The 12,766-nt window shown below is 40.4% G+C and overlaps 1 protein-coding gene across 2 annotated transcripts in view; it reads right to left on the bottom strand.

Moving 5' to 3' along the window:
• Nucleotides 1-7,968: 7,968 nt before the first annotated feature.
• Agtr1 (angiotensin II receptor type 1) overlaps nt 7,969-12,766 on the bottom strand; it is a 44,256-nt gene continuing 39,458 nt past the window's right edge. For both annotated transcript variants that reach the window (XM_076867687.2, XM_077110379.1), the window contains exon 3: nt 7,969-9,928. In XM_076867687.2, the coding sequence (XP_076723802.1) occupies nt 8,799-9,881 (1,083 nt within the window). In that variant the 5' untranslated portion in view covers nt 9,882-9,928 and the 3' untranslated portion in view covers nt 7,969-8,798. The remainder of the gene's footprint in view (nt 9,929-12,766) is intronic.

Here is a 12,766-nt window from a genome sequence, read left to right on the forward strand (position 1 = left end):
TGCCTTCACAAGGGGCTGCCCACACAGCAGAGACACTGTGACACAGGAAGAACTGGATGGTCCAGGGCAAGTGAGAACAGCAGAAACAACACATCAGACTAGCAGGAAAATCAGGAGCGCTGATGAAGCATGAATTCTGAAAAAAAATCAAATTATGAAGGTGCTCTCTACTCCCCAGAGGAATTTCTATGCTTCTCACCATTAGGACTGGACATTATTATTTGGTGAAGTGTTTTGGGTTTTTTTGTTGGTTTTTCTTTCTTTCTTTTTTTTTTTTTTTTTTTTTTTTTTTTAGTGGTTCTGGACATCGAACCCAGGTCCTTGTGCATGCAAGGCAAACACTCTACCAGCTGAGCTATATCCCCATCCCATGGACATTACTATATGGGAAGCATGACTTGTCAGTCAAGGTAAAGGGGAATAATTCTTTACCTTAGCAGTATGGAATTTTGCCTGCAGAATTTCTCTAAGGAAAAAGCCTGTCAATCTGCTCGGGGGAGAAAATGAATCTCTGCATGGTTGACATTCAACAAGGGCTACTCCTGGGATAAAAGGCTGGGATGCATTGTGTGAGAAACTGGATATAGGATCTGGCTTCCCCAAGAGAAGTGGTGATTAAGGAAGAATGTGGGTAAAGAGGGTGATCTATGAGATGGGAGTGCAGTTTGGTACTTCCATGAGGTCTCCAGGAGAGTTGTCCAGAAGGACGCAGGACTTTTTGAATCAAGGGTGTCTCTTCATGACACAGCATGCCATGTGCTGTGTCTGCCTGTTTGTGTGTGTGTGCAGGTGTGTCCAACATGGAGGTGTTCCCCTGTCTGTGTCACATAGAACAGGGGTATCTTACAGCCTGTTTGGAAAGATGAGGTCATCTCTAAACTGAACAGAAGGCAGATGGTTGAAACTAGGAGAGATCAAAGTAACATCAGCTCCTCAGGATTCTGCAATGATTATCAGAGATCTTGGGTTTTCTCAGGGAATCTGAGCAGATCTCATCTAAGGTTTCAGTGGACTCAGAGGTTCCCACTCACAAAATAATGACGTCATTACCCCTGTGAAGTGCCCTGCTGGATGACTCATGCCATCGTACTGGATGTCCTTCCATCTTGGTGTCACGTTCTTGTCATTTACAGAAGAATATTGCAAAAGAACCACACCTGAATCTGGCCTCCATGAAAAATGTTGCTTAAAATGATCCATTATGTGACTCTCTGTCTCCATCCTCAATACCATGTGGGAAAGTTCATAGGGAGTTCCGTGCTGAGCCCATTGCTGGGGGCCCTGGTCTGCTCTTGCTTTGATAAAAAGGGTCACGAATTTAGTGACGCCATCTTTTCCTACTAGCTACAAGAAGCCCAGAATCCAATGTTTTTCTCCATCACAGCAACTATTTCACCCAAGCAGCCAGTGATTGTGCTTCTGCTTTCTGTGTGTGGTTCTTTGGGTCAGATTTGTTTTGTATCTCCCTGCTTTAAGGGGCTCTTCACTGAAAGCCACTCCAATCACCTATGGAAGCATTGGGAGTAAAAATAAAACACACCTTTGATTTTGTTCAAGAAAAGTTTTCATTAGAATCATCTAGATGCTAAGATACTGCAAAGTGCCCGGTGGAGCTGGCAGTAGCACCACAGGCTCAAGTGTCCTTTCTGCACTTGGCGTCTTCTTTGAGGATTAGCTGCTCACTGGGAGCTGCACCTTCTTTTCTTTGACTCCCATGGGAGTGGGGGTTTAACCAAGGAGATTTACGTCATGCTGCCAGCTGCCTTTCCCCTAATATTTGCAAGTGACTTTGTAATCTACCACTCTGCACAAGTTTAATAGATCTGCCTACTTAGCCCCAGGAATAACACTGTTTGTTTATCTGCCATTTTTCCCACAGAGTAGGCTATGTGGACAGGGTTTACATGCAATACAGTTTGAGAAGGTGAGAGAACAAAGACAGGTAAGAGAAGGAGGAGGTGCATTAGGGGTCATAAAAGTTGAGGGACCAACATTTCATTATTTGCCGCAATACACTGCAGCTAATCCATGTAGCTTAAGTCTATCTTTCCTTCTTCTTCTGGCCTAGGGATTCTCAACCTTGCCATGATTGACATTTTAGACCAGACAGTCTTTTGTTGGGTGGGACTGTTCTGTGCATTGTGGGATAGTTAGCAGCATCCCTTGGCCTATACCCACGGCATGCCTGTACATCCTCCCCTAAACGGAGACAAGCAAATATGTCCAAACATTGTCAAATCCCCCTGGGAAGGCACAATTGCTTCCGGAATCGCTGTTCCACCCATCTCCAAGCCACATCCCTGCGGGCTGATGCTTTGTGGCTGCTGGGCTTGAGTCATGTTGTGGTCCTTCCCTCAACCTGCGGCTGGAAGGCCTTGCTTTAAATATTTTATGTGCAATGCTCTTTTCTGCATGCTTTACAGCCAGGAAAAAAAAAAAAAAAGAAGACAAACAGCATGTTCTGCCTGTTGCAACTCTTCTTTCCTGTAATGTCTTGAACAGCATCCACTTTGAGGAGTTTCTCAATGACGCTGCTAGAACTTGTCCTCAGGCCTCAGCAGCTGATCTAACCACCTCCATCCTCCAGGCCTCTGCACACAGTTGAAATAAATCTCACGTGCGTTTTCATTATTCCCCTTTTTCAGCTAAATCTACTGCCAAATCTGAACCGTGTCTCTTAAAAGGAAAGCTCAGAATATAATTTGTCTTTCTTCAATATAATTTTTCAAAAGAACATCATTTCATTGGGCTATAAGAAGGTAAAATTTTGACATGAAAATTAATTTAGGAATTTCCTTCCTGTTCTCATTTAGTAAATGCTATCCAAATTCTTGGCTGCAAAGAAGACCAGAGCATTTAACTAATTACTGTGACAGTGAACAGTTGTAGCCTGCTTATTTGCTAGACCCAATATGAACTCATCCAAAATCAAATTACAATAAATGTAAAATCCAGTACAATGGTGTATAAGGTCAATTGGTGTTTTCCATTAGTGAGCTGTTTTCAAGGACAAAGACTATAGAAATCCTAGCTTGAAATCCAGTAAATGTGGCCTAAGACAAAGTTAAATATTATATTGATTTCAAATAGATAGGTATAAACTATATTTTGGGGGGTACTGATATGATTCATAACTCATGATGCCACTTTTGGGGCCGGGAGGTTGTGGAATATGGCAATATAATTTATTATGGAATTTGCAGGTAAATGGATGAAGCTGGAGAATATAATGCTAAGTGAAATTAGCCAATCCCCAAAAACCAAATGCCGAATGATTTCTCTGATTTAAGGATGCTGATACATAATATACTGTGTGTGGTAGGGATGGGAGGATTGAAGGAACTCTAGATAGGGCAAAGAGGAAATGGGGAGGGAGGAGAAGGGAGGGGGAATGGGGTTGGAAAGATGGTAGAATGTGATGGTCATCATTACCCTAAGTACATGTAAGAACACACGAAGGCTATGATTCTACTTTGTGTACAACCAGAGATATGAATAATTGTGCTGTATATGTGTAATATGAATTGTAATGCATTTTATTGTCATATATAACAAATCAAAATAAAAAAATAGCAATTAAGAGCACAAATTCTAGAGACACAGTCAAATTTCAACTCTTACATCTACCAGTCACATTCTATTGAACAGATTATACACAATTTCTAAGCTTCTTTTTGTCTCAGTGAATAACAACAGAATGGATATGACGGGTTGTTGTGAGGACTAAATAATAGAATGCATATAGGCAGAGACTTCTATGCCTGTCCTATGGTAGGAATTTGGTGAAGGATAGCTATCATAAATTCAAAGAAAACTGCACTAAAAGTAAGCACCCATGTGGAAATACGGGGACATTTCCGAGAGAAGGCAGAACAGGACCCCTCAAGAAATAGCTGTAAGGTGATGTCAGTGGAAAAATCTTTCCTCCTATTTTCCACTTACTATATGAACAAAAAAGAATTGCAGTGGCTTGGTAAGAGAATAGCCTGAATATCCTCTGGCTAATGCACTTTACTTTGTGTGCATGGGTACTGCTCAGAAGCTTCTCTGCAGCAGCAGTGGCCATGGGTCAGAATGGGACCTCCACTGGGGGTCTTGTGTCACCCAGAGCTGGCTGACCCCCAGCAGGTCTGCTCAGTAGTCAGTGTGGGGGATGCTCTGCTCTGGTGACCTCTGGCACTGCTTCTCCCTGTTGCCTAACACCAGCCTGCTTTCCATCTGCCATTTGGAGGATTGAACCTTATTTGTTTATTTCTGGAAAATTATCTTTTAGCAACAGTATGTGCCCATATGGCATAGCAGAGCTTTATCAGGCATGGCAAAGAAGTCCCACGAGATATATCCCAATTCATTTGGAGGTTCAGCCCAAATCTCTATTTTTCATCTTGTTTAGTTTTTCAAAATAAGCTCTATAGGACTTGGAAAGAATCAGGACCTAGGCCTCGGGGTATACACGTCTCATCATCATTTAGATTCTTGAAGCAAAGTAATCACAATAGCAAACTAGCTTTTAATAGTTCAAAATTAACATCATTTATTCACCAAATTTATATCTCTTGTGTGTATAGATAAATATTTTCTTATCACACTGCTTGGAGGGTAAATCTTAAGGTCTTTAAACTCTTAGAGGCATATTTATTCAATGCTTCCTTGTGTATGAATGATTTAGATTGAACTATTATTAGAGCTAAATTGTCTCATTTTAAGCTACTGTCTTTTGAAAAAAAAAAAGGTGGTAGGGAGCACTAACAGGATTTCTGTTTCTGGTTCTTTTTGATTATGAAAATTGTTTTGAACTCAGTTGTATCATTTCCTAAGCAAGGGGGTTTGGCTTAATGAATGGATGTCTTTTTCCATTGAATTTGGCAAGGTAGAATGTTATGCTTGCTGGTTCTATGAGATCCAGAGAACTCCCAGAACCCTGTCTAGTGAGGAGGGGGTTCCAGGCAGCAAGGTGTGTGGTACTCATTTCCTCTATTTTATGACTTCATAGTCTAAATCATTTTTACTATAATATCCAGGCAACAGAACAGTATTTCACTAAGGGGGAGTTAATAGTAGGTATTGTAGTAACTTCAGTCCCAGCTGGGTATCTGTCCTTCTACATCACCACACCCCTTCCCCTGTAACACACACACACTATGAGATATCCTGGTTTTCACTCTTTTACAAGGAGACATATGAAAGAGGGGTAGTCCACGTGACCCTTATTTGGGTAGAGATGGAGAAGTTTTGGGACTTAGACAACATAACTCCTCTTGCATGGCCACTGAATGATGTGCTGCACACTAGAAAATGTGAATTCTTATCAATCATAAGCAGAAAGAAATGCCTGCAGATCTTAGCTGTGGATCCCTCAGTTAAAGATGTGGAGGTTGGGTCCAAAGGAGGGGGTGGCCAGGGATACAGAAGGGCATCAGTAAATCAAGCGTCACCAGGGCTCTTCTGCCTTTTCTGTTCACTTCCCTCTCAATGCAGATTGCTTCTTCCATGCATGGGAGACATGGCTGCTATTACAACCTCTGGTTGGTTTGGGTTCAGACCTAACATGGCCCCAGGGCCCTGCAGCTCTTCCACGTGATCTGAACCCTGGGAGACCTCCTGTCCACTCCTCAGTCTCTCTGTCTCACGTTCTCCTGATTTACCTTTTCTCTACCCTAGGGAATCTCATCTCCAAATATCTCAGGGTGGTTATTTTCTTTCATTTACCACTTTTATGACCTCTTTAAATTGGTTTTCTCTTCTCTGGATCTCCAGGTTGGCATGTATCCGCTGGAGAAAAACTACAGCAATATGCAGAGTAATGAAACTGAAAATCTGTGTTATCAAACTGTGCCAGTCTTTCCTTAGCTTGGCAATCAAGTACTTGTCACTTGGCTCTCTTTCATGTTGCCTGCTGCAGCTGATTGAAAGGCCTTGCACACATTATATGCTATGTGTGACACGACTCTACTCCCCCAGCACAAAGTAGGAAACCATATAAAACTGATTGAACCTATGAATGATTCTATTGACTGAAAAGATGGATTTGTTCATGAGGGAATAAGATTTAGGATATACCACTTGAATTCTGCTGGGCATCTATCTAGATCTTTATGGAACATAGCCTTTTCTGCATAAACTTTAAGAATATTCCACAAATAAGAACTGTACCTAAACTCTACACATGTTCACGAAGAATGAATCCTGTCATCCTCTCCTGACAGTTTGGTAAGTGAATCTCAACTTCAATGTTAGGTGGTATTACTGAAAAAGCAAGAATGATCTTCAAGGTTATAAATATTTCACAAAAAGAGATGGGGGTAAAATGACAATATAATTTGATGAAATTAAAACAAAAATGAGATATGCAATGTGAAATTCATATAAGTTAATAAATACATGAGCTGGAGGATATCTGAATACAACTACCTTTCAGAAATTGCTTCAGCTATAACCTATCAAATGGTTCAGCAAGTTTAAAGTACTTGCACCCCCCATGGATTCAAATAATTAATGAAAAAAGGGTAAACTGTTAGGAAGCTGACCTGAAGGGATTTCAAATAGGACAAGCTTATAGTATAATTTGGGATGAGCTGAAATTTGATTTTTGGAGTTAATCTCTTTATGAAAATAAAGAAAACTTGGAATGAGTGGCAGGCATTATGTTAGTGAAATTAAAAAACAATAGCCTCTCTGAATGACCTCCTCACCCTTGGCCTCCACCAGCTGTTTTATGGTCACCTGAATCCTTTGGCTACAATTTACAGAATAGAATGAGAACACCAGCCTACCCCCACCCCTGACCTCATGGGCCACAGGAGCAGAGAGACAGGTGGAGAAGGCAGCAGCCACCCATGGCAACCTTGTGTGACCAGGGCTTCTTCAGGCCCAGTTCCATCCCCGCCCTTGTGGCCCACACCTGGATCCTTCCAGTAAATTTCTTGTTTTTGCTTAAACTTAGCGAACACCCCATGGTGCTGAAGCTGTGGTGAGATTCGTTCACACACAGTTGGTGGCATTATAAATTATTGCAAGTTTCTGGGAAATATTTGGCAATGTGTATTAAGAATATGAAAATGTTCAGAGTGTCTACTCAGTTGGGCCACGTGGAGGAGGGTGAGGAATTATCAGATTCATCGCTCAAGGGCTCATCTCAGTGTGATTTATGACACTGAAAAATAGTATGAAAAAAGCTAAATGTTCCAATTTGGTGACTAGCTAACTACATCAGGGTGTGTCTGTATTTTGTAACATTGTGAAAATACTAAAGTGTTTTAGCAAATATTTAATGGGTTAGGAAACTACCATGCTATCATGTTAATCCCCCAAAAAATTGATATACAAAATTCTGTATGCATTATGACTCCAGTGTCATAATTTATATATGTATATGTGTATGAATAAAAAAAAGTAGAAGGAAGTAAGCAAAAACATTAAAATGATCATTTTTGAGTTGGGAAACTAAAGATGACTTTTTTTAAACGCTTTTCTATGTCTTCTAAATTTCCCTCAATGATCACATATGTAATTAGAAAAATACCACTTAAAATTTATGAATAAAATTATATATTATTATTATTTTGTATGTTTAGGGCTGGGGATTGAACTCAGGGCCTTGTGCATGCAAGGCAGGCACTTTACCAATTGAGCTATATCCCCAGTTCCAAATAATGTATTATTTAAATTTTATAAGGAATAAGAATTATTTTTGCTGTTGTATGGAAAACTAAATTTCAACACAATGTGTTTATTCCATGTTGTTCAGTAAGGGGAAAAACTTTCTTTGTCTTTTCAATGGTGGGATATAAAAATTGATACCTAGCAGAATTAAGCTATCAGTTGAGTGAAACTTTAAATGAAAATACAATCATTCTTATCCATATTTATCCTATTTCAAAAAATAAATAAGCATCTCTTTTAAGTAGTGAACACTAGATACATTACAATAAAATTATTTTATTTCAAGGTAAATATAACTTTTCCAGCTTTTAATCAAATAACAGCAGTTTAGAGATGTACATATATATGTAGAATATATACTTTTTAAAAAACAGTAAGGCATACTTTAAGACATATAACCTTTTAACCATAAACTATACACATTTCTCAGATATGAAATAGAACTAACAGGACTAGGAAGACAGAGCCACCAGGGATCTGGATAACAGATTTACAAGTAGTTTTAACTTTTATGCAATGACTTAAGTGACAACATTGTACAACTAAGCCATCTTGCTGGCACAGTTTTGGTAGTGTGGATCTGTAAGACACTGAATTTCATGAAAGGTTCTGCAACTTGATAACTACTGCTTAGCTAATCCTTGTTCCAAATGCGTAGTAGCAGGAAGGAGTGACCACCATTGCTAATGGTTAAACAGGCACCAAAGCTTCACTGCCCTGCAGAAACTGGACAGAGCAACCTTGAACCCCCAGGGATCTTCTGTTGCTCTTCTGAAGGTTGAACATATTCTAAGTACCTTTATGTGGAAATAAAAAAAAAAAAATGACAGAACAAGAGGAGATGGGAGACTGCATTTCTGCCGGTAAAATTTTCCTAATTAACACATCCATCCAGTTTGTGATATTGTTCTGGGAGCAGCGGTGATCTGTTTAATGCAAACCATGGAAAAGCGTGGCTTTGCTTCATTTTGTGGCAAAGGGAAAGAAAAGCTTTTGTTCAGAGCTTTAGAAAAGGAGCATCAGTGCACTTAATCAGCGATCTGCTTACATTCGGAAAAGTAGCTCATTCGATAGTGAAATGCTATAGAGGAATGTTTCCCTGGCTCTTCCTTTCACAAGACTGCTCCACAGACTTGTCACTCTATCTCAAAAGGCGGTGGCGCCGACTTCTTGGTGGAGGAGCTTAAATTATCGGAGTGGCGGTAGGAGAGCGTGCTCATTTTTGTTGATAGATTTGAGTGGGTCTTGGGCTTTGGGGGAATGTATTTCAGAAGCTGGAGAAAATATTTTTTAAATTTCTTCCCCAGAAAGCCATAGAAAAGAGGATTGAGGCAATTGTTAAAATAAGCAATGCAAATGGTGATGGGCATGGCTGTGTCCACAATATCTGAGATTTTACAGTTGCGTATGACACCCAGCTGAATCAACACATCCAGGAAGGTGAAGATTTGGTGGGGAACCCAGGAGAAGAAAAAGAAAAGCACAATTGCCATAATTATCTTAAAGATATCATCATTTCTCGGCTTGTTCTTCTGGATGGCATAAGCCTTCTTGAGGGCCTTCCAAATAAGAGTGTAACTTGTCAGAATAATCAGAAAAGGAAAGATGAAACCCAGGACGTTTTTGGTCAGTCCCATCCCGACGGGGACAATTGAGTTGTTGGCCTCATAATGGAAAGCACAAACCGTGACATTGGTGTTCTCGATGAAAAAGACATTTCGGTGGATGACAGATGGCAAACTGGCCAAGCCGGCCAGCAGCCATATAATGATGCAGGTGACTTTGGCCACAAGCATTGTGCGTCGGAGGCGAGATTTCATGGGGTGGACGATGGCCAGGTAGCGGTCGATACTGAGACACGTGAGCAGAAACACACTGGCATAGAGGTTGAAACTGACGCTGGCTGAAGCAATCTTACACAGGTAGTTGCCAAAGGGCCAGCGGTATTCCATAGCAGTGTAGACAGCCCACAGCGGCAATGTCAGCAAAAAGCAGAGGTCAGCCAACGCTAAATTCAAAAGGAAAACACTGGCCACGGTCTTCATTTTCATGTAAAAGTAAATGACGATCACCACCAAGCTGTTTCCAAATATTCCCACCACGAAGATGATGCTGTATAGAGTAGGAATCATGATAAATATGTAATTGTGCCTGCCAGCTTTGGGGCAGTCATCTTGGATTCTTTTAATACCATCATCTATGGAAGAGTTGAGGTTCATTTTGATTTCTTGAGTTGAAACAGTGTCAGATGCTATATCAAATGCTCCTGGAAAAAAAAAAAACAGAAATAACAATGGAAAATATTTTAACTTCTCATTGTCAGCAGTTTTATTTTTCAATCATACTCAACCTGAGTCTTATAATACATGTTAAATCACATTTTCCTGAAGAAAGTCTGTGAACTGATAAAAGTCTAGGATTGCATCTTTAACTGTAGAATATTCTGCTTTTGCAGGAATTCATAAGCATCCTCCAGAGACATGGAAGTGAGAGTCCAATGTGACTAAAACTGCCTAAAGATTTTGCTTTTATATTTTTCCTACAAGTTTAAGTCCTAGCTTCTAAGTGAACTGAAAACAATCTAAATCTTAGAAAACACTGAATTAATCTAGTTATTCAGAACAACTTGAAAGTTTCTCCTGAGGTAAGTAAGACTAATTAACTTATCTTTAACCCCAGAAGTATGGCACAGCTGTATCATATTTTTCATGTATTTCATCTCACAATCTTTACTTAGGTATAAAAATTTCCCTTAAGTGTCAGAATATCTGCTTTTAAGTTAGTGAGAAACTGGTCATTGTGAGAATATATTGAAGAGGTGTTGGAGGGAGGGCTCAGCTCTTAGGAAGAACATTTTTTTTTTCCTGGTTTTACAAGCTGCTACTGGCTATAACTACTTATTCTGTAATTTCCAACTTAGATCTTCCAAAACATCTTGAATCTTCCCACATTCATCCCTGCTGTCTGTTTCTGGAGCTAGAGATGGCAGCAGTTCCATAGGATCTTAGGAAGAATCAGATGCTCAGGAGGAGCACCATGCTAACACTTTCTGTGTTAAACCGCCAGAAAGTCCTGCCAAAGAGGCTGAAGGTGACCTCACAGGGGTGTGCTACAGGGGAGCTCTGAGGGGAAGGGCAGCACTGGACACAGGTAAGGACAAGCAAGCAGGCTGGTGGTGCTGGCACATAGATCCTATGACTAGTTCTTCTATTACTAGTTCTTCTGAAGCAGATCCTTAGATGTGAGTGGCTGTGCATCCCCCATAGCAATGTGCCCTGGGGAAGAAGAAGAACAAGATCAAGACACCCATGGTCTGCCTAGCATGGCTGTGCTTGGCATCCAGAAGAGCTGGACACACATTATTAGGGGAGTGTTCATCCTGGTACAAAGGAGTGAGGCAAAGGATAAGATCCAGTTGCTGGCTTTTAAGAAATAATGCATGATTTGAAGCCTGAGAAGTATCATTATCTGGAACACTGACTAACAGACACCCCTTTTTATTTTGTAATATGATACCTCAAAAAAATCGTTTTGTACCTCTACCTTTCTTCAATGTATACAAAGAAAATGTTCAAGTTCCATGGGAAAAATAAGAACAAATAACAAAAGAGATAATGCATGAGAAGAAGAGTTTCCAAGTAGCCTTTTACCTTCCTTCAAGAGGTGAAGTTCTCTCCAACTATTTGGTTCTATGTCCTCAACATTTTTTCTTTTGCACTTGGCTTTGTACAACCTAAATCTTTCTTTTTGTCTCCTTTCACCGATTAGCAGCCACACACTAGCACTATCAACCCCTCATCACATCACATGCAGCCTTCCCAACATTTCCAAGTTTCTTTGGAACTTTAGATACAGATGGGACACTTGAGTCATCTTGACAACTCTGTCTTCCCAGTGGCCGGTCAGCTGTGGGAGAGGGGCCTGCTTGAATCATCATCCTGTCTACTACTGCAGGTTCTGGTATATTCCAGGAGTAGATGATAAAGGAACCATGGAAACGGAATGAGTGACTAGCTGAAACTTGATGCTATGAGCACAGAGTGAGGAGAACAGTTTCTACAGGGCTTCTGAAGCCAGTTACTGCTCCTCAAAGTATCGCAGAAAGCACCTGTTGTCAACCTGAGCCTCACGAAGGACAAGCAAACAAAAACAAACTTTCAAAAGACCCTTGGCACCATGTGGAGGAAACAGAAGATACAAAGAAGGAATAATTTCATAGAAGCCAACCAGGCTTTTAGGAGGTATGACTAGTTCTTCCTTACTTGCTTTCTTTCCATTCCTTTCAATACAGTTATTGAATTCATGCCAACTTAGAAGTATAATTTCCTTGGATAATTATTCTTTTTTAAGAGTTAATTACTTCACCAAAGGCTTATGGGCTAGTAGTCATTTATGCCTCAATAGGGATTAATTTAACCATTTGCTTTTCTCTTAACATCTAGTTGTGACCAGCTGGGTTTTGCCTGAGGAGGGGGGATTAGAAATATTAAAGAATGTCAATGGTTGAAAATGGCCTGGTCGAACTGAAAATATGGTTAGAGGTAAATATTTGGCTCAGCTTGGACATAAAGGCACACGCGCAGCCCCCCCCCCCCCAAATACAGAATATACGGGATGCGTTGCGTGAGAATCCACTGGGAACCTGAGCTGCTAGAGCAAGGAGGACATTCTCTCCTCTGTTTCCTTTCTTGACCCTACTTTGTGGGCACATAAATCAGACTGCGTCCATTAATCCTATATTTGTAGGACATAAAATTTTATTGTCTAGCCTGAAACGTATAATGGAATAGGAAGGGATCAAGTTTGCATTTGAGAACCAATTTAAAAGCAGAGTTTTTAGGTTCCAGCTTCTTCCCAAGCGGGGCTGAGCCTCTTCCACAGTCCATGCTAATTCACACCCACCACTATGTCACGTGCTGGAGTCTACTCTGAAACTCCAGTGATGTATTTATCATTGTAATGAGCATATCACTCGAGGTACTCTGCCCGTAGAACTGAATATACTAATTAGAAGGACATTTTACATAATAATTTGTAGAATGACCAAGATTCCCTAACTAATAAGGAAATACATTTTCTCCTATCTGAGAGTGCAGAAAAGGGA

This window comes from Callospermophilus lateralis, chromosome 10 (assembly GCF_048772815.1).
Source record: "Callospermophilus lateralis isolate mCalLat2 chromosome 10, mCalLat2.hap1, whole genome shotgun sequence".
Lineage (NCBI taxonomy): Eukaryota > Metazoa > Chordata > Mammalia > Rodentia > Sciuridae > Callospermophilus > Callospermophilus lateralis.